This window comes from Hypomesus nipponensis, chromosome 7 (genome assembly GCF_054491055.1).
Source record: "Hypomesus nipponensis isolate SF chromosome 7, ASM5449105v1, whole genome shotgun sequence".
NCBI classification, from domain to species: domain Eukaryota; kingdom Metazoa; phylum Chordata; class Actinopteri; order Osmeriformes; family Osmeridae; genus Hypomesus; species Hypomesus nipponensis.
This window is the reverse complement of record NC_140367.1, coordinates 4,783,386-4,810,090: the sequence shown is the minus strand read 5'-3', so window position 1 is coordinate 4,810,090 and position 26,705 is coordinate 4,783,386. Positions and strand designations below refer to the sequence as shown.

General features: G+C 46.2%; 3 protein-coding genes across 4 annotated transcripts; all 3 read right to left on the bottom strand.

The window, feature by feature from the left end:
* Positions 1-1,994: 1,994 nt before the first annotated feature.
* iapp (islet amyloid polypeptide) lies at positions 1,995-3,817 on the bottom strand. The gene is made up of 4 exons (XM_084701730.1): positions 3,714-3,817; positions 3,249-3,344; positions 2,679-2,816; positions 1,995-2,473 (listed from the first exon to the last, which is right to left on the bottom strand). The coding sequence occupies exons 2-4, from the start codon at positions 3,326-3,328 to the stop codon at positions 2,299-2,301; spliced, it is 393 nt and encodes a 130-aa protein (XP_084557856.1). The 5' UTR covers positions 3,329-3,344; positions 3,714-3,817; the 3' UTR covers positions 1,995-2,298.
* Positions 3,818-6,490: 2,673 nt separating this feature from the next.
* Positions 6,491-13,748, bottom strand: slco1e1 (solute carrier organic anion transporter family, member 1E1). Of its 2 annotated transcripts, none has more exons than XM_084701250.1 (16): positions 13,454-13,748; positions 12,878-12,986; positions 11,997-12,120; positions 11,205-11,346; positions 10,860-10,992; positions 10,643-10,773; positions 10,405-10,551; positions 10,179-10,277; positions 9,815-10,036; positions 9,527-9,691; positions 9,092-9,287; positions 8,656-8,821; positions 8,250-8,431; positions 7,836-7,900; positions 7,586-7,703; positions 6,491-7,340 (listed from the first exon to the last, which is right to left on the bottom strand). In XM_084701250.1, exons 3-16 carry the CDS (start codon positions 12,096-12,098, stop codon positions 6,737-6,739), a joined length of 2,472 nt encoding a protein of 823 aa, XP_084557376.1. In that variant the 5' UTR covers positions 12,099-12,120; positions 12,878-12,986; positions 13,454-13,748; the 3' UTR covers positions 6,491-6,736. The 2 variants fall into 2 exon arrangements, with proteins under 2 accessions (XP_084557376.1, XP_084557377.1); XM_084701251.1 differs by having other exon boundaries at positions 11,997-12,116.
* Positions 13,749-15,342: 1,594 nt separating this feature from the next.
* slco1d1 (solute carrier organic anion transporter family, member 1D1) lies at positions 15,343-22,698 on the bottom strand. The gene is made up of 14 exons (XM_084701252.1): positions 22,626-22,698; positions 22,242-22,318; positions 21,274-21,415; positions 20,746-20,878; positions 20,326-20,597; positions 20,016-20,114; positions 19,263-19,523; positions 18,137-18,301; positions 17,842-18,037; positions 17,479-17,644; positions 16,807-16,991; positions 16,618-16,682; positions 16,410-16,527; positions 15,343-16,214 (listed from the first exon to the last, which is right to left on the bottom strand). The coding sequence occupies exons 2-14, from the start codon at positions 22,290-22,292 to the stop codon at positions 16,016-16,018; spliced, it is 2,052 nt and encodes a 683-aa protein (XP_084557378.1). The 5' UTR covers positions 22,293-22,318; positions 22,626-22,698; the 3' UTR covers positions 15,343-16,015.
* Between the last annotated feature and the right edge of the window lie 4,007 nt (positions 22,699-26,705).

The window sequence follows — 26,705 nt, the reverse complement described above, 5'->3', positions numbered from 1 at the left end:
TAGACTGGAAAGAGATTCTGTATTAGACTCTATACACATTTCCGCTCCTGTTGGGGTAATTACTGAAGACACACTGTGGATTGTATCACAGGTGAAATGTCACAGGCAGTTAATGACTCACATGGGGAATGGAGATTAAAAAAAAATTAAAAAAAAGTTAGTCAGGCTTTTAAGTTCAGTGACATTGGCAGTTATTCCATTCTCATACATAGACATAGATATAATCATGTTATACACTATTTAACGGTTATTGAACATAGTTGGAGTGCATTATTTCTGAACAATGGCATTTCACAACAGTAACAAAAGAGAACCTGGACCAATTAGTGGTAAATGGATCAGATACTGTCTGGAAAACCATGGTTCTTCTTTTTTAACTTGTCCTCTGCCTCTCTTTGTTCTCTGTGAACTCTGACAACCCATGATGAAAAGTTCAGCTCCTCTCTGGTTGTGACATTCACCATCCCTATATACTGTCTCTGTACTAGATTGACAATGATGCAGATTCATCATTTCTGGACCCCACATTCATTCATGGCAGCTTTACAACCAAATCAGAAAGATTTGTCTAATTTGCTTTAGGAGTTATCCCAAAGCAAATTAGACAGCAAGCTACTTACTAGACAGCAAGCTACAATGCACAGTTTTCCAACTGTCAGTAATTTGAAGTAGTGTGACACATAGACACATAATTCATAGAGCACTATACAGTATGGTGGAGCATTCTGCATGATTCATGAACAATTGCAAATGTAACAAACCACAAAATAGCCTGTGTGAGAGACGTTGAAAGTCTGACAGAACTCATCAGTTCAGGGATTGTTAAAAACATTTCAACTTCCAACGTTTGTTTATCCAAAAAACAAATCAACATGAGTTAAATACATTTTTCACACTTGACACCTTTACATGTTCCATGTTACATGAATCCATCTAATACACCCATCCTGCTCTTTGAGTAGGTACTTCAGGGTAAATTAGGTCCAGGGTGAGTAGATGAGGTCTGATGCAGAAGGATAACAGTCTGGAATTCAATCACACATCACCCTTCTCTTTGACAATTAGTTGCTTAGTGTAAACAACTCTGGATGTAGATCCAGTAGCTTGTTCTAATGATTGCAGGGAATTGATGTTGTGCATTAACCCATGGACACCTGTGCTGTTTTCATGAGGGTCTCAACACTCTCTTTCACGTCTGACCTGTCACAAAGAGTCGGTGTTACAGTTAATGGCTTTAGCGAGTTTGGCTTCATCAGCAAAAACCATGCCTGTGTTCTATTTTTGACATGCCTCTTAGGTAGAGGTTAAACAGGATTCATTGGCTCATATTAATCGGAGCACTGCTCATCAAATGGGTGTCAATGCCATGCGTCACAACCCTTCTCCTCTTACCCAATCATCACCTCTCATGTGTTTAGGGTGTGTCAACCCCGTCAGAGTTTCCTGACGATTCTCTAAGTTTTCGCTTAACAAGGCATATAGCACATTGGACAGCATGCTTTCCATGTGTGCTAATAGTTTACAAATTTTGTTTAATAATAGTTTAATAATTTCGTAAAGCATGAACTTGTATTTGTAAATATGTGGCATTTATTTAGTCATTCTGGATTGCATTAATGTCTTCAAAATGTGGTTTGTTATGTTTTAACTCTTTGAGCATTAAGAAAAATGTTCTTTAAGGACAATACAATAATATATACAATACATTAAAACAATGAGAAAATAAGATACTATCTGTATTTTACATGCTGGTCCTTTCCCAACAAGCTAAGTTATTACCAGTGTAGGGGCTGAAGTTTTAGGCTCCCACAACCAGCTAAAATCTCTGTTTTTGGAACCAGCCATCGAGATGCCTGTTCTGCCAGCCCTACATGTGGTCGTTTTAATGAGGTGCAGCAAAACTGACTTTCAAAATATTTTCAATCTTTATTATAAAAACTGAATGAACAAGCAGACAAACAGAAAGACAAAATTTGAATTTCATATGCCTTTACATCAGTTTACTTTTTTTTTTTTTTTTTTTTTTACAGTACATTTGATTCACATGCCATATTTGGGTTGTGTTGCACATTAAACATTACCTTAAACATCTCCCCCAGTCTCTGATCTGTGTACCAATAACCTACCAACATTTTTATTTAATTGTAATATTTTTTCATCAAAGGCACTGTTGTTTTATTGTAAAAAAAAAAAACAAGTATCCCAGAAGTGAATTATTTTTCAATAGTATACATGTTGTCTTTACATGAAGTGAACCTAGCGGCCGCTTTTCTACAGTAACTACAGTTGTCTCCAATCCTAAAGACGAAAGTAGCTGGGTGGCTGCAGCAGTTCTCTTTTTCCGTAGGTGCTGGAGCCCACATTAGTGGGGGCGTAAACGGTACCAATGGTGTTGCTAGAGCGAACCAGGAAGTCTGCCAGTCGCTGGGTCACACAGGTGGCGGTGTTGCATTTCCGCTTCTCTAAGTGGTGGCTGATGGGAGAAATGAGATCAAAGAGTTAATGAATCAATCAATTCACCAGTCACCAAATCAGCAACTAATTTAGGTTAAATGAGAAGTGAACAAGCTCTTATTATTATTCCACAAATTGTATTGAGGCAATACCTAAAACACCATTAAAATACTACTACCACCAACTTCAACAACAACTAAGGCAAAACACAAGAGCGACAATACCTGTTGACAGCTGTGAGCCCTCTCTGGGGACGTGCGCCCACGAGACTGAGGAAAGGGTTGGAGACCAATTCTGGCAGTAGCCAGTCTTCTCTCTCCGGGGGTGCGCTTTCCTGCCCGCTTGATATGGGGCTGAAGTACCTGAATCCGAAAGGAGGCAGGCAAGTGTCAGAACAGCTCAAACCACTCACTGATACACACTTCAAATCATCAGCTCAATCCTCGAGTGGCCTCTCCACAAGTGTTCAATTTTACTCTCTCGTGTGCAACCTCCTCCACCTAGACTGGACAGCGCACAGACGCTCCTAGACAACGATATCCGTCTCACAAGGCGACTTTATATTGGCCCAGGTCGTGGATTTTGATTTGTTCAAAATGACAGTAATTTCAATTACGCAAATCTGATAATCGGCCACTAAATTGGGACACATAATCTGTCACATAATTTCCTACTTCGTCCCCCCACTTAACCTTAGACGAAACGGCACACGTTGTTTTGGAACAGCGATACCTTCAGAAAATCGCACGGAAAATGACTCGCAAACATGATATCAGAGCGTCGCGCGCACTTACCTGTTGCTAGGGGCGGTGATCACGCACGGCAGCAGGACAAGCGGGATGATTAGAAGCACGGGAATTCTCAGGTGATACATATTGCACGAGGGTTTCCTTAAAGAACGAAACATTACATTTTATAAACTCTCACACTGATTAAGCATAGTTACAGAGACGGCTGCGTACCATCTTAAAGCATTCCCCAACACAAAAGCACACAGAAATCATTGCAGAAAGGCAGAAATATAAAGGTATCTCCTCTTCCAACATGTAATTAAAAAAAAACTCAGATGTTTTTTTTTTACTCCTGTAGGCCTAATGTCAAATATAAAAACCAAAGTGCATCACCAAGAGCAAAGTAGAGACTTCCTTAAAACTCCTTTGCCAGCACACATCTCTGAACCTCATTACCATCAACCTCCATCCAGTGAGACAATCAAAGAGAGAGATAATGCCCAAAAAGAACATGGTTCAGAGACTCACCCTCAGTATTTGAGCCCAGTAGCCTTTGTTTCCAGAGAGATCCTAGTGCAGTGGCTGTCTTTAGTCAGGCTGTCACATACACACACATACACAGTCGCACACTGTTATAGGCTTCCCCGAAAACCACTTGTGACATCAGCCTCTCCAAATATAGCCTGGTCTTTCCATTAACAGGGATGGGGGTTCACTTGAAGAAACAACTAGGGTCACATTCCCTGCACACACACACACACACACATGCACACACATACGTCATCCTCCTCATCATCACCTTCGTCATCATCGTCATCATCATCACCAGCGCAATGCGTTGGTTTTCTCTAAACTCACTCTGGGGAGAAGACAGCGAAACAAGGAAACCAGAGACATTCATTTTACACCAAGACATTATATTAAGTGTCTGGGGTGACAAACTCTAAGCACTCACTTCTTATTTCCAAGAGTTCTGTCTGTAGCGACCTCCTAGCACGTCCGGAGGTAATGATATGCACACAGACAGGGAGGGTGTTAGAAACCATACGTGCACTTCAGTCTGTCAGCTGAATATTCAGAAAGTGAACTCGGGTTTAAATCACTGAGCCATGTTCTCCTTCCTCCACAAAGGACATGAACAATTACATATATTGCAGATATGACTAGTTCAGGAAACGTCCTGATCGCAACCACAGATCTTGAGGAAAGTTGTCAACTTGTCATGGTGTGTCCCATCACAAAGTGTGTGGGCTCTGACAGGGACCCACCCCCCAGACCCCCTCACCCCCCAGACCCCCTCACCCCCCAGACCCGAGACCCCCTCTCTCCCCAGACCCCCTCTCTCCCCAGACCCCCTCACCCCCATACCCGAGACCCCCTCTCTCCCCAGACCCCCTCACCCCCCAGACCCCCTCACCCCCCAGACCCCCTCACCCCCCAGACCCAAGACCCCCCAGACCCCCTCACCCCCCAGACCCCCTCACCCCCCAGACCCCCTCACCCCCCAGACCCAAGACCCCCTCTCTCCCCAGACCCCCTCTCTCCCCAGACCCCCTCACCCCCCAGACCCCCTCACCCCCCAGACCCAAGACCCCCTCTCTCCCCAGACCCCCTCTCTCCCCAGACCCCCTCACCCCCCAGATCCCCTCACCCCCCAGACCCCCTCACCCCCCAGACCCGAGACCCCCTCTCTCCCCAGACCCCCTCTCTCCCCAAACCCCCTCACCCCCCAGACCCGAGACCCCCTCTCTCCCCAGACCCCCTCTCCCCCCATACCCCCTCTCTCCCCAGACCCCCTCTCCCCCCATACCCCCTCTCTCCCCAGACCCCCTCACCCCCCAGACCCCCTCACCCCCCAGACCCGAGACCCCCTCTCTCCCCAGACCCCCTCTCCCCCCATACCCCCTCACCCCCATACGCCCTCACCCCCCATACCCCCTCACCCCCCAAACCCGAGACCCCCTCTCTCCCCAGACCCCCTCACTCCCCAGACCCCCCAGACCCCCTCACCCCCCAGATCCCCTCACCCCCCAGACCCCTCACCGCCCAGACCCCCTCTCTCCCCAGACCCGCTCTCCCCCATCACTGGCAGGCTTCCGGGGGGCCCACCGTCATAGCAAGCTCCTGATAAGTGCAGGGCTCTGCCCGCAGCCCTGACCCTGGGGACATGATGGTGAGGAGAGCTAGTGGGATCATGGGACTGGCTTAATGGAAGCTCAAGACCATGGTGTCTGTCCGTCTGTCCGTCCTGTGTGCTTTCTGACGGACACTGCAACACACACAAACGCTTGCGCGCACACACACACACCTGCAACGACACGAGTGCGTATATGCATACACACATTTCTGAGTGTCACTGTGAGGTTGAGACTTGTTCAAGCAATCTTGTGAGAAGAGAGGAGGAACAGAGGAGGTGAGGTTGAAGTATCTGGGTGGGTTGAGGAGGAGGCAGAGAGACACGTCTGGTGTGAGAATAGAACATGAGCTGAATGTGGAGGACAGGGCAGTTCATGTCTTCTAGAACTTCTCTGGTGTCAATGACAACTGTTGTGCACTTGTTCTCATACAAAATTAGTAACCTATCATTTCTCAGATGTAAGACATTATACAATGTCATTTCTTATCTTTGATACCCTTCATCACTTTTGAGCATCCTTCTGCCCCGAAGTACTGTTAGCACCATTTTAACTCCTTTACTGTCACCAAGTGGAGAGTCAGGTTTATTGCGTTCCAGGTGCAATGCAATAAAACTCAGATAACCTCTTATTGGCTACAATACTGTATCCATTTGTTCCCATGGCGATGCAGGTGAGGAAATGATTATAACACATGATTATGAACCACACTCTGCTCTCTTCTGCAGGTCAGAGATCAGAGATCACTGTCAAGGAGGTTGATGATATCACGAGCCCTCTGTTAATGAAATGTATCTCTCTCTCTCTCTCTTTCTCTCTCTCTCTCTCTCTTTCTCTATCTGAGCAGCACTGATAGGCCAGTTCCCATTAGAATGTCTGAGTGAACTGAACACATAGCAAAAGTGTGTGTCAGTCACACTGCTCAGACAAACACACACACACACACACACAGTGTCATTGATTGGGTCACAGCACAATGCATGAACCCACCATTGCTACTACGCGTGCCATACACTTGGGACTGAATTAAATGCATGACTCACAGATAGTATAATTGGATAGTTTTGCTCACAGTTTTTTGGTCAACATAACTGGACCCAAAAATAATGTTTCTGAGAGGATGCATCCCACTCCAAACAACTCATTTATAATGGTCACGTGGGATTTGGCAATAACGGTAGCTTTAGTGAAGATGTACTTTTTTATTACAATGTAGAACAAACTTCATTAACAAAAGGAAGGAGGTGTCTTTGCCTGCATGATCCCAAAGGTGTGCTTCTTGGACAGAGCAGGCTGCAGTGAGAGTGTATGTGTGTGTATGTGTGTGTTAGCATTGCACTACCACTCTTTAGTACGTATGTTGAGTACGTACTAGACAGACTCTTTAATATGTGTGTTCCAGTGCTGTTTGTCTATTTAGGATGGCAGGATCTGCAGACTAACAGAACCGCCAGTAGCGGCCTGGTTTGTCCTCTCTCTGTCCCTGGCTGACAGCTGGTCCTCCTGGGTCGGGATGGTCGTCTCTCTGGGACAAGTCTGCCCCTCTCCTTCCACTGAGCCGTTGGCCTGCTCATGGGACCCTCTCTGCCCTCCTCCTCCCCCTAGAGAGCAGTGCATCTGGGTCTCCTGGTTCTCCTCCGGCTGGGTCCCCTCCACCACCACCACCACCTCCTTCTCTCCTGTGTCGGGCGGAGGAAGATCGGCGGCTGTCCCTGTCTGACTGGGGGATGGCTCTGCCTCCGTGCCTGTGTAAGAGGGGAGGGGTGTTTGTGCTTCAGTCTGGGGGTTTGTGTGCAGCCCGTCCCCTTCCAACTCCCCCCTCCCCTCCGTGGGGGTGTGTCCTCGCTCCTCGGGGAGTTTGGTGGGAGTCTGGAGTTCCATGCCTGTGTTTGGGGGGGCAGGCTGTTCCAACAGCTTGACCCCTTCCTTTCGGAACTGCCTTCGGAGGAGGATGATGACGGCAATGATGAAGATGTAGGAGGAGCCACTGAGACAAGTGATCAGTCCCAGGAATATCACTCTGCATGCAGAAACACAGGGCAAATCACAACACTGTCCAGAACACACACACACACACAGAGAAACACACTCACACAATCAAACAAACACTAATGCACACTTCCGGGCCACTCCCATCACCCATGCACTCAAAGTGTACCTTCAATCTGTATTACCAACAGTGTCACATTTTCAGAGAAGGCACCGGAGAGAGCTCAATGCACCCCTACAGGTATGTCACACGTCGTCCATCTCAGGCATGCTTACCTGTACATGTCAGAGTCGTACATCCGGCAGGCTCCCCGGCCACCGCACTTCTTCACGCCCCACTTCAGACACGTCGAGTCGATCAGCGCCCCGAAGTATACAGGTGCTGGGATGCCACCTACAGGTCCCCAGGGGCAGTACAGGTCAGTAAGCACCTGGACACCACACCCTGAGACTGGACACTCGACAGCAACACCTCAGAATGTGTATTTCATCTTGAAACGTCAGCAGAGAAAAAGAGGAGGTTTACCTAGTGTTCTGACCACCAGCGTCTGGATGCCCAGGGCCAGGGATTTCAGCTCCGGCTTAATGCATCTAAATCAGAGTCATTCATATCAGAACAGGGACACTGATAGGCCGGTGAATAGTTGAAGCGAGGGAGGATGTTGTTGAGAAAGTTTGGAACGTGTCCACTGACTGACTGGCTGTGGTTTGACTTTGAAAGAACAAAGGAAGGAAGCACATGTAAGGTGTGCTGGAATGTGACCACCCCAATGAAGGAAGGAAGGGAGGAAAGATTGCTAAGGGTTTGGAACGTGGCCCCCCAGCCAGCTGGAAAGTCAAGTAAAAGAGAAAGGACACCTGCTAATGCAAAACCAAGCCTTTCAAATGTGTGGAATGAGAGAAGGACTTGATGTTGGGTGTGATGGATGACGGCACTGACCGGATGATGACCATGTATCCTGGAGTGGCTCCCAGAGAGTTGATGAAAGAGCTGAGGACTGACACGGCCATGTAGGAGGTGAAGCTGCGGCTGCAGTCTCTGCCGCGAGGACACTGGCCGAGAGACACAGAAGCACTGCCCCCTGGAGGCCAGGAGGACACACAGCTGCAGTTGTGGAACATCTAGTGGGAAAATAGACATTGAGAATCAAAAATGACAGAAAAAATAAACAAAATACTACTTATTTTAGCCTGCAAGTATTGATATGGTAGGTTTTACTCTTTTAAGTAATATCAATAGAAATGTTTTTGTACTCAGGACTCAGGAACCATTCTAGAATTTTGACATCTCTACAATTCTAAACCACATCAGCACATGCCGTGTTGTCCTACATCCGTGTGGTTACCGTGTTCTTGCCGTAGCCGGACGATGCGACGCATCCAGCCAGACATGGGGACATGTACGTGAGGCCGTTCTGGGCACAGACAGGGTCCCACTCCTTGACCGAGCAGGAGCAGCCCTGGTTACACTCAGAGAACAGCTCGCTGTCGTTGTAGGACAGCCCTGGGGTCCTGGGGGGCAGGCCACAGGTCACTACCACACCACACTCACCTGACACACAGAGCTTCAGGATCTACCAGAGATGGTCGACCGACACCCTGTGGCATCGAAATACTACATGAATTATATTGAGAAAGATATTTTAAAAGTGGCTTTGGTTGAGATCAACCAGGGAACTTTGGCTTGTTGTGATCTGGTGTTACCAGGTGGGATGCTAAATGGTAGGATCTGGTGAGATCTGGTGTAATGAGGACCTGGGGGGATCCAGTGTTCTTGTTTACCCATTGTAGGACACGGTCAAGCCAGCCATGGGCACGTTGTCACACTTGGTGCCAAACTGGAGGAGTAGGAGGAGGTAGGCAAGGAAGGAAGTGACGAAGGACAGCTGGGCGCCAGAGACGACGCTCAGTTTATACCTCTTCATCAGCAGACCACCCAGGAAGATCCCTATGGCAACCACTGGCAGGTTGAGCACACCTGCAGGGGGTAGGAGGGGGTGAGGTCAGACTGTTTAAATCTGACAGTTGAGGGGTGAGGGCTGTTTTAAGTGTGCTTTAAGATTCTGTCTATTTTTGAACACAGTTGTGTCTCCCTCCTTTCCCTCAATTCTTGCTTCCTTTTTCCCTTTCCTCCTTTCCTGGAAAGACTTCATCTATGCTGGAATAGTGAGTATGGTCTTTTTGTGCAGTAATAAGCAGTGAGGGGCTGTGTCTGACCTATGAGGAAATTGGCTCTGGATGCCGACTGTCCGAACTGCTGCTCCATGTACTTGGCCTTGAAGGTGAGCAGGCCGATGAAGGAGTTGAACTTCAGGATGCTGCCGCACAGCAACAGGAAGTAGGCTGGAGTTCCCAGCAGCCTCTTCAGGGAGGGCAGGAAGCCTGTGGAAAAACAACAAAACTAAAATGACTGTCGCTTCTTGATGCTTTGTGTCTTTTTCAATGAGCTTTAACAGCATCTGCTCACACCTCACCTCCTTGTATACAACTCTCCTTTCAGCTAACCTTTGGCAATGTCGGTCATCTTCATATTGTTGTGGTTGGTGCCATTCTCCACCCCTTCCGGAGCATCTGAGGGAAGCTTGTTCTCCTCGCCCTGCTTGGGCAGCGAGCGGGGTAGGAACCAGAAGGGGATGCTGGCTAGTAGTAAGATTATGGAGGAGACAAAGAAACCCAGCCACCAGGCCCCCACCCAGCGGGCGTCTTTAGGGGTGATGGTCACGCTCTCTGGAAGAAACACACACACCAGGAAAAACAAACTCTTTTGCCTTTCATAATAAAAGTGCAAACAAACAACAACACGCTTACTGACACTTACTGCTAGTACATAATAGACAGACAGTAAGTGAGTTTGATGTGTGCCACTTACCAATATCAACATGTCCAATGTCGACATAGAGCCTAGCACAGTAGGAGCCAAGTAGAAATCCAAACATGGGTCCCAACAGAGTGATAGTCTGCAGACAAGCTGCCAATCACATTACAGAAACCTCAGTCCAATGGAACTACACTGAATGACCACTACGTCCTGATTCACATCTACACACTGAATTGACTGAGAGAGCGATGGCTCTGTTTGCAGTAACACAACTCACCGATGTAAAAAGGGGAGTTCTCGGCTTTGGCGAAGTCGTCAACGTAGGAGATTCCAAGGGGCGTGACGGGGGTCTCTCCTATGCCTCTCAGGGCATTCCCCAGGAACACATAGATCCACATGTGAGAGCTGGAGTCTTTCACACAGGCTGTCCACACACACACACATACCTTACAGTTACAGATACTGGACACAATACCCAGAGACAGGGGACGCTGGAGTGGAAAACATGACCCTACCTGTGTTGCTGTCAGAGGACGGCTCCATCAGTATCTCTGGGACAACAGAGGCCTGTCTCATGGGGTGAGCACAGGGGGCTATACTGATGTTCTCATTCTGAGAACCCTGGATGACCGTGTCAAAATTATATCTACAGGAGAGACACATTTCAGGTATTTATTTTCATTTTTTCTTGCAGCTTTGACACAAACTCATAATCTACTAGTGGAATCCCACCGTCCCATGAAGAAGTGTGGCAGGCCGGTGAGGAAGGAGCCCACGGCCATGAGGAAGCAGCCTATGCCGATGAGTCGGGGTCGATGCAACTTAGCTCCAAAATGGCTGACCAGAGCCAGGAACAGCAAGTTTCCTGCAAACAGCCAAGACAAACAGGATTCAACACCATCTAAACCACTGAGGGCCAGGTTAGCATCCTAAAACCTCTCTGGCACTTCAGGGTGTATCAGAGACATGTCCTTAACCTGACGAGAGAATGTAGTTCAAGGCTCAACAAACGACTAGAAGTGAAGGTGAGTGGGAAAAAAAACTGAAAGTTGGTTGTAGATGTTTGCGGGCAGGTACCCATCTCAAAGCTGCCGTCGATGAGCCCGATGAGGGAGCTGGAGAGATCGAAGCGCCTCTCGATCTGAGTGATGGAGCTCTTCATGTAAGTCCCCGCCAAGGCCTTGGAGAAGTAGGCGAAGGATAAAGCTACAATGAACATCTGTGGAGGAAAGAAGACCTGCGTGTTAGACACACTCATCACCGATCACCGTGGTTACAGCTCAACATATTCACTTGAGAAAAGTCAGATGGCTGAGCGTTGAGGTAATCGCGCTAGTAATCAAAAGGTTAGTTTGTTCGATTCCTGGCTGTGCCAAATGACGTTGTGTCCTTGGGCAAGGCACTTCACCCTACTTGCCTCGGGGGGAATGTCCCTGTACTTACTGTAAGTCGCTCTGGATAAGAGCGTCTGCGAAATGACTGAATGAATGTGAATGTAATGAAAACCTTCAAACTCATTTTTGATGTGGGATGACATTCCTATAAAAGCGATTTAAGGTCACACACATTTGTTTTCCAAGTCACCCGTACCTCCTAAACATAGAGAAAAATAAATATTGAAAGGATCTCAACAATCACATGATATGCAACAGTATGTCTTTGGGGGGGTATTCCAGAAATCAGGTTATGTGACATACCTGGGTAAATTAACTCTCCAGCTGACACCCAGAGTTGTAGCAACATTGTGAATCAGCTGGTGGGTTAACTTACCCAGTTATGTTGCATAACCTGTTTTCTGGAATACCCCCCAGATCTCCAACGTTTATTTACTCTTTTTCTGTTTTTGTTTTGCACTGTCCCTTTAGTGACCTTGAGTGTGGAGCAGCAGGCTGGTTTGGAGGTCTTCTGGTCAGGGACACACAGGGCCTGCTGGCTGGTCAGCCTCTCTCTGTCCTCTGCTGGATCCCCCATCACTGAAGCTGCCTCTTTCTGCCTCAGGAACCACATGTGCACAGAGCAACATCTGTTAGCCTTATTCGCCCTCCCAGCTGGGTTGGGTTATTGGGACATGATGTTGTAACGAGTTGTGAATGTTTTTGACATTCCATTCCATATTGGGAGCCAAATTCTCAATCTATAATCGACCAATCTGAAAGGCTGAAGATGCTTTTTGTTCCTGACAACCTCTTCTACAATGCTGGACTGTAACTCAGAAATACAAGCCACTTTAAACTCTTCTCAGTGAGTAAATAATATGTGGTCGGTCTTTTTGGCCCACAGATGCCTGCTGCTTAGGGTCTGAGAGACACTGCAGGAGGGAGGGCAGGAAGAGACACAGGGTAGGAGATCTCTGGAGAACTAGAATACTCTGATGGAAACTGAGGAAACCCTATTGTAGCTCTATGGAGGGTTTAGAGCTGAACTGAACGTCTCATGTGGAGAGACTGCATAAAATATACTTTTAGTTTTGTAGCGGGTTTTGTCTCCAAGGACACTTGGCTCCTGTCTGGGTTGGGTTACAATGTTAATGAGTCAAAGGAGCTCTTTGTCTTAATTCATGGTCAACTTTCCCCTGCAGGAAGGCTTTACAAACAATCACAGTGACATGCAAGTTTTATCATTTACCCACATGTCTGTCTGACAACACAATCATTCCCTCTAACAAAAAGACACACTGTCTCTCCAATATTAGTAGACTGTAGACTGAAAGAAAGTAAGACTCTTTTAGGGTCATGAAGAAGGTTACTTACTTTGGCTCTTAAGAATCCAAGTTTGTTTCTTTGCGATGTCTGCAGCTGTCAGGTCACCTTTGGATCCATGATGCACCATGAAAAGCTCAAATCAAACTGTGTTCGCTTACTGGGTAGAAATAGAGATGTGCTGTTATGGACCTCACTCTCACAGTGTTGCCTGTAGCAGTGCTGAACAAAGGCTGGGGCAGTTTGACTGTTTTCAGGTCTTACTTTGATAATCCCCTTCAGATTTAGCCTGGTTAAGTCTCCCACCCAAAGCGCAGGCCCCAAGAATCTCATTCATTATAAAACAACTCTCACAACAACAGAGTCAACTGTAGATGCACCTCCACAAGGCCTTACACACACACACACATATTCTCTCTCTCTCTCTCTCTCTCTCTCTCTCTCTCTCTCTCTCTCTCTCTCTCTCTCTCTCTCTCTCTCTCTCTCTCACACACACATACACACGAACACACACACACACACACATACACACAGACATAAACTTGACTAATTACTCAACTGTCAGAATGTTAGTTATACATGTGATCATCTTGTTGTAAGTGTCTGAATGAATTCCCTATGGCTTACCTGGTTAACTGTGGCTTAGATAAGATCCCTTGTGCACCCAGCCTGAGTTCCAGCTCTCCTCTCCTCCTGGTGTCTGCTGAAGTGCAATGTGTCGTATCTCAGCTGGAGTCTCCTGTTCCTGTGTGGCTGCGTCTGTGTGTCTGTCTGTTCATCCTGTCCTTCTGCGCCCAGGCCTCCGAAAGGCCCAGTCCTGGAGCGGTGGGCTGCAGCGCTACTGAGAGCAGGCCCAACAAAAGCCCTGGCACATTTCTATTCCGTACACATGCCAACCCAGAAGGGGACAGCAACAAGTGAACAGAGAGGGAGGGAGGAGGAGAGAAGGAGGGGGAAAGAGGGATACCAGACAGCACAAAAGAGCGCAGGTGGGGGGGGGGAGTAGAGAGAGTGAGAAAGGTAAAGGGGAGGGAAGAGATGGAGAGAGGAGGAGAAAAAGAGATTCTTCTTGGATTCTTCCAACTATCCAATTCCCCCCATTTAAAAAGAAAACTGCTTTAACTTAACTGCTTAACTGCTTTAATACCCAACTGTAGTAGCCCATATCGTTTTGTAAGCATACCTATACAGTAGACACACAGGGTGTCTGACATGTCATTACTGGTTACCCAACTAAATCAACAAAGCCCAATTAGTCCCTGTGACCTACTGGGCGTCCAGAACCGGACCAGCGGCAGCTCTACAGTGTGACGGTTCACACTAGGAGATCTGGGTCTGAGTCAAGGAATTTGTTATTAATGCATTAACCAGCATGTGGTTCAGGCCAGCAGGCAGGCATGCAGTTGGGAAGACAGAGAGGGAGACAGGCTGTCTGGCATACAGATAAGCAGACAGACAGGCTGTCAGGCAGACAGACAAACAGACAGACAGGATGTCAGGCAGACAGACAGGATGTCAGGCAGACAGACAAACAGTCAGGTAGACAGACAGGGTGTCAGGCAGGTAGGCCAACAGGCAGACAGACAGGGTGTCAGGCAGACAGACAGGGTGTCAGGCAGACAGACAGGGTGTCAGGCAGGTAGGCCAACAGGCAGACAGACAGGGTGTCAGGCAGACAGACAGGGTGTCAGGCAGACAGACAGGGTGTCAGGCAGGTAGGCCAACAGGCAGACAGACAGGGTGTCAGGCAGACAGACAGGGTGTCAGGCAGACAGACAGGGTGTCAGGCAGGTAGGCCAACAGGCAGACAGACAGGGTGTCAGGCAGACAGACAGGGTGTCAGGCAGGTAGGCTGACAGGCAGGGAGACAGGGTGTCAGGCAGACAGACGGGCATGTGAACCTGCAGCTTTTCCCTCACTGGAGTTTTAGGGATTAAGGTTTAAGAGCCCAACACATTCCTGCACAGCGACTGAGAGGAAAGCTCTCAGCAGCTCCCTTGATGTTTACAATCCCTCTCTTTTATTGGACATTAGACACACAAATGAAGGACTTTTGTAACTGCATGCAATGTCAAGTTTACTTGGTTATGGGACGTGGTTTGGATTGTAGCGATTAATACTCTATGCTTTTAAAACAACATTTAATTTCACCTGTATACTTGTTATCAATTTCACAGATTTTATATTGTTCAAATTGTATTTCATGTGCGTTCTAATATGCCCAGTTAAAATATTGGTCCACAATCTAGCAAAGACAGTTGTGGTCTACAGCATCGTCTAGTGGTCATGAGTAGGTACTGTCTCTGTTCGTAACGTGCTTGCATGGTATCCTAAAAGAACAAAGTTGGATATTATCTTCAGTAATGTACCAATGTAACACCAAAATATTACTGCAATTGTAATGATGAACTGAGTGTATGGCTGTATGGTCAACACTGGCAGTATGTATGTTGATGGTTGGACATGATGTAGATCGAGATAATTGTAGCAACAAAACACAAACCGCCAAAAACATGTCCTAACTATAGCTGTACACATCTTTATATTAACACAGCAGTCAAATTGAAAACAGAGATCTAAAAAATAATAACTCAGTACGTACAATCAACTATAGTTTCCACTCCAAAACAATACTTCTAAACAGCACCAAGCCTACAGGGTAAAGAAACACAGCCAGATAGGAACAATCTGTAAGGTAAGTGAATATTATGTAACAAGAGCTTCCAAGACAGGACAGTAAGAGTCCTGTGTTGACAGAGACTACGGCTTGTATGTGTGTAGATCATAATTACACTATGTACAATAGTCCTTCAGTAGAGTTCTGTTAGGCGTTCAAGATATTGTTAGAGTGTGTGTCGGGGGTGTGTGTGTGCATCTGTGCAAGTGTGCGTGTCTGTGTGTGTGTGTGTGTATGAATGTGTGTGTGTGTGTGTGTATGTGTGACGGAGGTGTTATGTATGGAAGCAAATCAGTGACAGAATGTTTTGAATTTTCAAAGTAATTGAAGGCTTAATCTTGAAATTTAAACACCACCAAATGTGTTGGTTTTGAATTCAACTCGCTTTGTGTTCGGTGTGAACGCAGCGTTGGTGTTTGTGTATGTACGCCTGTGTGTGCGTGTATGCGGGTGTTGGTGTGTCAGTCTTTATTGGAGGTTGCACCAGATCACAACCCTTCCCGTCCTCCATCTTAGATGGTGCTCTCTTTCTCCAGGTCCTCCTTCTTCACCGGGTCTGACGGGCCATTGGTGCAGCCCTCCAGAGCCGCAGCCTTGGCCTGGCTCCTCAGGGCCAACTTCTTCTGTCTCTTGGACAGGCGGTGGTAGAGGACTCCCCACAGCAAATAGGACAGTGAGTACAGGCCGTAGATGAGGCCCAGGAACGTCACTCTGGAAGGAGACAGAACCACAGGTTAGAACGAGTCGTCTCCCTGCCTTGCTGCGGTGTGTAGTGTGTTTGGGCTCAGAGTTTAGGTTGCATGCCCTGGGTGTCGGTCGTCTAACGGGCATCTGTAAAGCCTTTAGTGACGAAGCCATGTTGAATGACTTTCAACGGAGCAGTCTCCTGGGGTGATTTCCTTTTACCTGAATGCATGCGAGTCATACAGTCGACACGCTCCTTTCCCGCCACACCTTTTGGAGCCCCATTTCAGACACGTCCTGTCAATCAAAGCTCCAAAGTATATAGGAGGAGGGATGCCACCTGTAAACACACACAAAGACGTCAAAGACAATCTACGGCATTTCAAACGGCTCCGGTTCCAGAATGACCACGTCCATCTATAGTGCTCACCCAGCGTCCTAACTATCAGTGTTTGCATGCCCAGAGCCAGGGACTTCAGGTCAGGATGTATGGACCTGAAACGCAGAGACAGACACGCATCAAACCCCCTCGTCCGGTTGAATGGCCTGTCGTCGAGGCTAAGTTATCGACGTCCAGACGAGCTGCACTGCGTGGATGACGGGGAGCGGAGGGCCTAACCTGAGCAGGACGATGTAGCCCGGCGTGGCCCCGCAGGCTGAGACGAAGGCCCCCACCACAGATGCAGCCATGTAGAACTTAAACATGGAGTCACAGTCACTCTTCCTGGGACACTGGCCCAAGATGGCCGACATGTTCACAGCTGGGGCGCTCGTCTCCTTCACGCACGTGCAGTTGTGAAACACCTGGGGACGGAGGACGGGGGGCGTAGAGATCAGAGAGTGTGTGGGTGAGTGTGTGTGTGTGTGTGTCCAATTCACTGATAGGCGTTCAGCCCATCATTAAAGATCAACAAGAGAATTATATTTAATAAAAATGTTGGGGCAGATTTTTGGGACTCGTGATTTACAGCTTGATGTGTGATCTAGGTGATTAAAGTTTCTCTGAGAGAGGGGAATGTGACCAGCAGAGATTCAGCCCTGCTGGGGTCAGCCAGCCAGGGATATCTCCATGGAGACAGGCTGATGTATGTACACATAAAACAGGTACCAGTGGATTGAATAAGTCGACAGACTACGGTGCTCTTTTCTCCATCTCACTACACGTTGATTTATCTGTCTAGCTGTGTATGTGGGCTGGAGTGAGTGTGTGTATGTGTTATGTTTGCTGGTGAACATCCCACCGTCTCTCTGGAGTGTGTGAATGTGTTATGTTTGCTGGTGCACATCCCACCATCTCTCTGCCCTTTCCTGTAGAGGTCTGGCACCCGGCCAGGCACGGTGACGCGTACGTCATGCCGTTGTAGGCACACACAGGGTCCCAGCGCCGCAGAGAGCAGGAGCAGCCCACGTTACACTGTGACAACAGGCTCTCCTGCTCATAGGACACTGCTGACACCCTAGGAGAACACACACACACACAGAGAGGGCCATAAGGTTAATTGTGTTGTTTTTTGAATTGACCTTAGGCTCGAGGCTGTAATGGATAACTATGAACTGTAACAGATAACTATGAACTGTAACAGATAACTATGAGATAACAACCGCTGCCAGTACGTATCCTATAGCAGCCTCATAGGCAGGTCTGTGAACCCACCCCTGGTAGGAGACGGTCAGGCCGGCCACCTGGCTGTTGTCACAATACAGGAAGTACTGCAGCAGGAGCATGCAGAAGGACAGGAAGGAGGCGCTGATGGACACCCTGGCCGCTCCCAGAATGCTCAGCTTGAAGCACTTCATCAGCAGACCTCCTGTGATGATCCCCAACGCCACCGCGGGCAGGTTCATCGCCCCTGGGAGGCCACACACACACAGAATCCATGAAATAATAGCTCATCGTGGGGTTCACCATGCCCCTTGACTAACACCAGGGTACAATGAGCCTGCTCTACCTATCATGAAGATAGCCTTGGAGGGAGACTGGCCGTAGACTTGCTCCATAAACTTGGGTTTGAAGGTGATCATGCCGATGAAGCCGTTGACCTGGACGAGGGAGGTGCAGATGATCAGCAGGAAGACCGTACTGAAGAACAGCCTCCGCAGGGACGGAATGAAATCTGGAGACAATGGAGGCCACATTGTTTATTAAACACATAGAGAAAGAGAAGGGAAAAGAGTGGGATGACTGTGAGAGACACTGTGTGTGAGAGAGAGATACAGAGATAGAGTGAGAGAGAGAGAGAGAGAGAGAGAGAGAGAGAGAGAGAGAGAGAGAGAGAGAGAGAGATAGAGAGAGAGAGAGAGAGAGAGAGAGAGAGAGAGAGAGAGAGAGAGAGAGAGAGAGAGAGAGAGAGAGGAGAGAGAGATAGAGAGAGAGAGAGAGAGAGAGAGAAAGAGAGAGAGAGAGAGGGAGGGAGGTAGAGGGAGAGAGAGAGAGAGAGAGAGAGAGAGAGAGAGAGAGAGAGAGAGAGAGAGAGAGAGAGAGAGAGAGAGAGAGAGAGAGAGAGAGAGAGAGAGAGAGAGAGAGAGAGAGAGAGAGAGAGAAAGACCCCCCAGGTGTGGCATTAACAGGGGTTAACACCTCTGGAACTCTGGCTTGATACATATAATACAATATTGCATTTCTATTTGCTACTGTGACCTGTGAAAAGTAACATGCATTTGGTTAATACATATTTACCTAGTACAGCCAAAGTTACTGCTTAAGCTACCATACATGCTCTATCTTAATCCTAACCAAAGTTGTAAAGACCCACCTATTGATTTACTAAACTCACACGGGTGTGTTGAGAAACAGTAAATGGCCAATCACTGCTTAAACAGGGTAAAGTTGGTTTCAGGGTCAAGTGTCCTGCACACTGTCTTCCAGGTCACAAGGCTGTAATGTCCATGAATGATTGAGAGAAAACTGCCCGAGACATAAATATGGTGTCCCCATGATAAATCTCTTGCACTTGTAAAAATTGCAGTTCCACTAACCACCAGCACGTTGGCCTCCTACTAATCTACCCTGACGATACACAGACAAGGTAAAAGGGTTTGGAGGGCACCAGGAGGAGGGTTGGAGCTGACACACACCTCGAGCCATCTCGGCCATGGTGACAGGTTTGTCCTGTGCTGGGTCACTGCTGTCCTCAGGGAGGAAGCCCTCCTGCTCTCCCTCTGAGGCCCCTGGGTCCTGGCCCTGGTCCTGGCCCTGGCCCCGGCCTTGCTTAGGGAGGGACTTGGGAAGGAACCAGAAGGGAATTCCAGCCAGGAGCATGATCACTCCAGTCAACAGGAAGCCAAGCCACCAGGCCCCAACCCAGCGAGAGTCCTTGTGGTTGATCGAGATTGTGTCTGGGTGGAGGGGAGATGAGAGAGAGAGGAAAGGAGATGTTGTTGATGAATTACTGATGTAAGGCAAACCACTAGTGTACTTCAACAAAAGATTGTTAATTAAATATTATAAATACTGCTGATATTATATATAATAATGTATTACATCATGTCACCAATTTATTGAACCTAATGGTGGATGAATAACAAACTCTCACGACAACAGCATAACAGGTAGTTCCAGTATTGCTACATGACCCTTGGCATCAATTTCCTAAGAGGATCTGTGGGGACCCATCCGCAAACAGGCCACGATTACAAACAAACACAGTTGCTGTCAATCACCCCATGTAGCAACATCGGCAATACCAATAAAGTACACTATAAAAGGACTAATGAAAAATCAATAAAGTGCCAATTAAATGTAATTTGGAATAGAGGAAACAGCCTATGTCAGACTTTCTAACATGGCAAGCAACCAACTAAACATCCAGGACATCAGGAGTGTGTTACCTAGATCCACTGTTCCAACATCCACGTAGACCTTAGCCAGGAAGGATCCCAGCATGAACCCAAACATGGGACCCAGGATCCCCACGGTCTGGATACACGCTGAAGCAGGAAGGGGAGAGGAGAGGAGAGGAGAGGGAGAGAAAAAAAGAACTGATTGCATCGACTGTTAAATGGAGACACTGTCTTGGTTGACTTTGTTATTAAAGAGTTCAAGCTATAGTAGGCTTTAGTCGTAGAACACGTGACAGATTGTTGCCACGGTAACCTCCCCAGGTAGAAGATGAAAGGTGTTTCTGCCGTGACAACGTACCCAGGTAGAAAGCGGTGTTCTCCTCTCTAGAAAAGTCATCCAGGTAAGAGACGCCCAGGGGCATGATGGGGGTTTCTCCGATGCCCCTGAGCATGTTCCCCAGGAAGACGTAGATCCACAGGTAGGAGCCTGCCTCCTTCTCACACGCCGCCTGGTTCTCCGCAGAGGGGGCAGCCTCTGATACGCTCAGGCTGTGGTTGGACATGCAGGGCAGGATAGTCTCTGTAGAGTTTACCTCTGAAAAGTGCTTGATGCTCGTCTCATACTTGTACCTGAGGGGAACGGAGACCACAGGCGAGTTGTGTGAAGGAGACATTGTTTCACTGCTGTTGCGTAACTCTTTCTTTTTGGTGTTTGTGTGGATCCGTGTGTTTTCTTTTGCAGCTGAACTGAAGTGAACTGTGGCAGTTGCTGACTCACTGTCCCTGGAAGAAATGTGGCAGGGCTGTGCAGAAGGACCCAGCCGCCATGATGAGACAGCCAGCGCCGATCAACCGGGGTCGATGCATCTTGGCTCCAAAGTAGCTCACAAACGCTATCACCAGCAGGTTGCCTGACCCAACAGAAAGACACACACACACATTTAGTCCTTTAGCAGACGCTCTTATCCAGAGCGACTTACAGTAAGTACAGGGACATTCCCCCCGAGGCAAGTATGGTGACGAGCCTTGCCCAAGGACACAACTTCATTTTTCACAGCCAGGAATTGAACCGGCAACCTTCTGATTAATAACCCGATTCCCTCACCGCTCAGCCATCTGACCCCCCCCCCCAATACACACACACACACACAAGCAAACAAGAAAGAGTTCAGAAATACTATAAAGATCAAACAAAGGTTACAATGAGATAGTCTACTGTAGTGTTTTGTTTTTTTGCAAAGTAAGCTAATCTGCATTGTTAAGTTTGGGTGGGGTGATTCAACTTGGAGTCAGAGGACATTCCTACCCATCTCAAAGCTGCCGTCGATGACTCCGATGAGGGAGCTGGGGATGTCGAAGCGCCTCTCGATCTGAGTGATGGAGCTCTTCATGTAGCTGCCCCCGAAGGCCTTGGCAAAGTACACAAAGGAGAGGGAGGCCAGGAAGAGCTGGGGAAACACACCACCATGACAGTTGGTACTACAGCGAACGAGGTTAACATGGCTGTGGATCGGATCATATTTGGTGCTGGTCTAAATGCTTGTGACAGACAGGGAATGTGAGGAATAACGCCATGTTCCCACTGGCGTTATGCGTGTGTTTATCATTGAATGACGTAGAATGACACAGCACACTATGTAACTATTTGTCTTGCACCCTTGTGTGCTTCCAGTAACCTTTCCCTCAATGCTCTTCCCCTATGCCCTAAGATTTAGATAAAAGTTGATTTGCTCTTTTTCCTAGTTTGTTTTCCTATTGGTAGATTGCAGTTTTTGTGTAAGTGAGCATGTAGTAAAAAGAGTTAAAGATTAAAGACGTGGGGTTACAGGCTATACCACGTCTGTGTTTGCACAATACCTTTAGAGGGTATGTACCACCCTCCACAAACCCCTGCCAATCACTTTTATATATGCTGAATAACAGCCCTATTTAAATCCAACCTGGTATCTAAATGAGAACATCTGGTTTTCCTTCACATTGTTAGTTAAATCAATAATCTATGACAGATCATTTAACACGAATTAATCGATGAGTTCACTTCTCAAATACCATTGCATGTAAATCAGTCTTATAACTTGTATATATAGCTTCTACACCATCCAACCACTAAAAACATTAAATCATGCTTTGAATACAATGACAGGTACTTCTGGTAATATTATTTATGCAATTCAAGACACTTTCCACTGAGTAGGGCATGAAGAAAGGACTTAGGCTGCCATCTATGTTACATTCCTCTATTTGGAGGCACCTGTAAAGGATGTAAAAACTGACCTTGAGTTGAGAGCAACAAGCCTCACGTGGTTGCTTGGTTTCCACACTCATCGTGACGGCGGGCAGACAGGCAGGAGCTGAGAGCGAACAGACAGTTCAGTCCAGCTGAGTCACAGAGAAGTTTCAATTCTAAATCCAAGCTAGACTTCATGTTGCACATTTTCCTACTTGAACCTGCCACTGCTGTGTAATTACATTTACCAGTGATCCCAAACAAAGAACATTATATTGCTGACCGACAGGATATAGTATTTCTCTCTCTTTCGAGATAGCATCAAATAGGTGCTAAATATCAAACTACTGCAGTCACAAGACAAACAATGCATCAAAGATCAATGAAAGGATATTGATTTAGGAAAAGAGAAGGGAAAAAACTATTATTACCTGAATAGCAGATGAGGTTCCTGTGCTGAGATGAAGAATGACTGGATGATTAGTGGAGAGACAGAGTTCTTGCTGATGGGACTTTGGTCAAGGTCTTATCTCAGAGACATTATAACATCAGTCCTAATCAGTAACTAAGCTTGCATGTGTGCTTGTTGATTATGTCAACAAAACGGCCCCTAAAAAATGTGAGTGCCCATGACAAGAGCTGAGTACTTTCAAGGGATCCTGGTGGGGGTACACACACACACAAACTCATTAAACCACAGTAACACAGATTTCACTCCAGCCGGTCCACTCTTAGAGTCCAACTGCACCTGAATGAGAGATCCAGGTACTTCAAGTCATGTGTGTCTATAGTTTGCCGGAACGGAGGCAATTCTTTTCTCACAGGATCCAGTTCAGTAAATCTAGCAGCACAAAGTCTACCAGTCCATTTGTCAATACTTTCACAAGACTTCAAACAATTCACACCTTCTCACTGATTGATTGGTCAATGGATTACTGACTGTCAGATTGATTATGTGCCATTTTAAGATCAGTGCTTCTTTCTTGTGGCTTATTACTGTAATCACTGCTTGCTCTAAGGCATCACACCATGACCAAGATGGTTACCTGTATGATGGAATAGGCTGTTTGGAAACATCAGAAAGGTTGCATTGACAAAATTGTAATTAAGAATGTGTGTTCCCACCGTAACTGCTTCCCAAAGGTATTAAAACTTCGAAAGACGGTTTGGGGTAGTTATTTCATCAATTCACACTAATCTGGAGCCATTTTGCCTGATTTAGAGTCATTATAGAGCCATTACCATTGAGGTCACCATTTCTGACGGCCTTCAGAATGTGTGACCCACAAAAAATAAAAAATAATAAAGATTTTTTAAGAATGTGTGTTCCCATCGTAACTGCTTCCCAAAGGTATACAAAATCGAAAGATGGTTTGAGGTAGTTGTTTTATCAATTCACACTAACCTGGAGCAATTGTGTCTGATTTAGAGTCGTCATAGAGCCATTACCACTGAGGTCACCATTTCTGACGGCAGTCAGAATGTGTGACCCACAAAAAATATTCAGATATTTTAAGAATGTGTGTTCCCATTGTAACTGCTTCCCAAAGGTATTAAAAAATCGAAAGGTGGTTTGGGGTAGTTATTTCATAAATTCACACTAATCTGGAGCCATTTTGTCTGATTTAGAGTCATCATAGAGCCATTACCACTGAGGTCACCATTTCTGACGGTCGTCAGAATGTGTGACCCGCAAAAAAATATATATTTTTTTTAATAATGTGTGTTCCCATCGTAACTGCTTCCCAAAGGTATAACAAATTCGAAAGATGGTTTGAGGTAGTTATTTCATCAATTCACACTAATCTGGAGCAATTGTGTCTGATTTAGAGTCATCATAGAGCCATTACCTCTGACGTCACCATTTCTGACGGCAGCCAGAATGTGTGACCCACAAAAAAAAATCAGATATTTTAAGAATGTGTGTTCCTATTGTAACTGCTTCCCAAAGGTATTAAAACTTTCAAAGATGGTTTGGGATAGTTAGTTAATCGATTCACATGAATCTGGAGCCGTTGTTTCTGATTTAGAGTCGTCATAGAGCCATTACCACGCAGGTCACCATTTCTGACGGCCGTCAGAATGTGTGACCCACAATAATAATAAAAAAAAGATGTTTCAAGAATGTTTGTTCCCACTGTAACTGCTTCCTAAAGGTATTACAATTTCGAATGATTGTTTGGGATAGTTAGTTAATCGATTCACATTAATCTGGAGCCATTTTGTCCGATTTAGAGTCAGCCTTTATCACTGAGGTCACCATTTCTGACGGCCGTCAGAATGTGTGACCCACAAAAAAATAAAAAGATTTTGTTAGAATGTGTGTTCCCACCGTAACTGCTTCCCAAAGGTATTGAAACTTCGAAAGATAGTTTGGGGTAGTTATTTCATCAATTAAAACTAACCTGGAGCAATTGTGTCTGATTTAGAGTCATCATAGAGCCATTACTACTGAGGTCACCATTTCTGACGGCCGTCAGAATGTGTGACACACAAAATATACATGTTTTAAGAATATGTGTTCCCCTGTAACTGCTTCCCAAAGGTATTAAAACTTTCAAAGATGGTTTGGGGTAGTTACTTCATCGATTCACACTAACCTTGAGCCGTTTTTTCTGATTTAGAATCGTGATAGAGCCATTACCACACAGGTCACCATTTCTGACGGCCGTCAGAATGTTTGACCCACAATAATAAAAGATGTTTTAAGAATGTTTGTTCCCACCGTAACTGCTTCCTAAAGGTATTACAATTTCGAAAGATCCATTGGGGTAGTTAGTTAATCGATTCACATTAATCTGGAGCCGTTGTTTCTGATTTAGAGTCGTTTTAGAGCCATTAAAACGCAGGTCACCATTTCTGACGGCCGTCAGAATGTGTGACCCACAAAAAATACATGTTTAAGAATGTGTGTTCCACCCTTACTGCTTTCCAAAGGTATTAAAACTTTCAAAGATGGTTTGGGATAGTTAGTTAATCGATTCACATGAATCTGGAGCCGTTGTTTCTGATTTAGAGTCGTCTAAGAGCCATTAAAACGCAGGTCACCATTTCTGACGGCCGTCAGAATGTGTGACCCACAAAAAATACATGTCTTAAGAATGTGTGTTCCCCTGTAACTGCTTCCCAAAGGTATTAAAACTTTCAAAGATGGTTTGGGGTAGTTACTTCATCGATTCACACTAACCTTGAGCCGTTTTTTCTGATTTAGAATCGTGATAGAGCCATTACCACACAGGTCACCATTTCTGACGGCCTTCAGAATGTGTGACCCACAATAATAAAAGATGTTTTAAGAATGTTTGTTCCCACCGTAACTGCTTCCTAAAGGTATTACAATTTCGAAAGATCGTTTGGGGTAGTTAGTTAAACGATTCACATTAATCTGGAGCCGTTGTTTCTGATTTAGAGTCGTCTTAGAGCCAATACCACCCAGGTCACCATTTCTGACGGCCGTCAGAATGTGTGACCCACAAAAAATACATGTTTTAAGAATATGTGTTCCCCTGCAACTGCTTCCCAAAGGTATTAAAACTTTCATAGATGGTTTGGGGTAGTTACTTCATCGATTCGCACAAACCTTGAGCCGTTTTTTCTGATTTAGAATGGTGATAGAGCCATTACCACACAGGTCACCATTTCTGACGGCCGTCAGAATGTGTGACCCACAAAAAATACATGTTTTAAGAATGTGTGTTCCCCTGTAACTGCTTCCCAAAGGTATTAAAACTTTCAAAGATGGTTTGGGGTAGTTACTTCATTGATTCAGACTAACCTTGAGCCGTTTTTTCTGATTTAGAATCGTGATAGAGCCATTACCACACAGGTCACCATTTCTGACGGCCGTCAGAATGTGTGACCCACAATAATAAAAAAAAATATGTTTCAAGAATGTGTGTTCCCACCCTAACTGCTTCCTAAAGGTATTACAATTTCGAAAGACCGTTTGGGGTAGTTAGTTAATCGATTCACATTAATCTGGAGTCGTTGTTTCTGATTTAGAGTCGTCATAGAGCCATTACCACGCAGGTCACCATTTCTGACGGCCGTCAGAATGTGTGACCCACAAAATACATGTTTAAGAATGTGTGTTCCCCTCTTACTGCTTTCCAAACGTATTAAAACTTTCAAAGATGGTTTGGGATAGTTAGTTAATCGATTCACATGAATCTGGAGCCGTTGTTTCTGATTTAGAGTCGTCTAAGAGCCATTAAAACGCAGGTCACCATTTCTGACGGCCGTCAGAATGTGTGACCCACAATAATAATAAAAAAAAGATGTTTCAAGAATGTTTGTTCCCACTGTAACTGCTTCCTAAAGGTATTACAATTTCGAATGATCGTTTGGGATAGTTAGTTAATCGATTCACATTAATCTGGAGCCATTTTGTCCGATTTAGAGTAAGCCTTTATCACTGAGGTCACCATTTCTGACGGCCGTCAGAATGTGTGACCCACAAAAAAATAAAAAGATTTTGTTAGAATGTGTGTTCCCACCGTAACTGCTTCCCA

Bases quoted from the DNA above. Each gene is read 5' to 3' on its own strand.
- iapp (XM_084701730.1), bottom strand. From the start codon at position 3,328: ATGTATCACCTGAGAATTCCCGTGCTTCTAATCATCCCGCTTGTCCTG. The intron at 2,817-3,248 runs GTAAGTGCGCGC...TTTCGGATTCAG, and splicing joins ATCACCGCCCCTAGCAACAG to GTACTTCAGCCCCATATCAA. The intron at 2,474-2,678 runs GTATTGTCGCTC...TTCTCCCATCAG, and splicing joins GGGCTCACAGCTGTCAACAG to CCACCACTTAGAGAAGCGGA.
- slco1e1 (XM_084701250.1), bottom strand. From the start codon at position 12,098: ATGGGGGATCCAGCAGAGGACAGAGAGAGGCTGACCAGCCAGCAGGCC. The intron at 10,774-10,859 runs GTGGGATTCCAC...TCTCTCCTGTAG, and splicing joins CCACACTTCTTCATGGGACG to ATATAATTTTGACACGGTCA. The intron at 9,288-9,526 runs GTCAGACACAGC...TACCCCCTGCAG, and splicing joins CAGAGCCAATTTCCTCATAG to GTGTGCTCAACCTGCCAGTG.
- slco1d1 (XM_084701252.1), bottom strand. From the start codon at position 22,292: ATGAGTGTGGAAACCAAGCAACCACGTGAGGCTTGTTGCTCTCAACTC. The intron at 16,992-17,478 runs GTGGGATGTGCA...CTCCGTCCCCAG, and splicing joins CAGGAAAGGGCAGAGAGATG to GTGTTTCACAACTGCACGTG. The intron at 16,528-16,617 runs GTGAGCACTATA...GTGTGTTTACAG, and splicing joins ACTGATAGTTAGGACGCTGG to GTGGCATCCCTCCTCCTATA.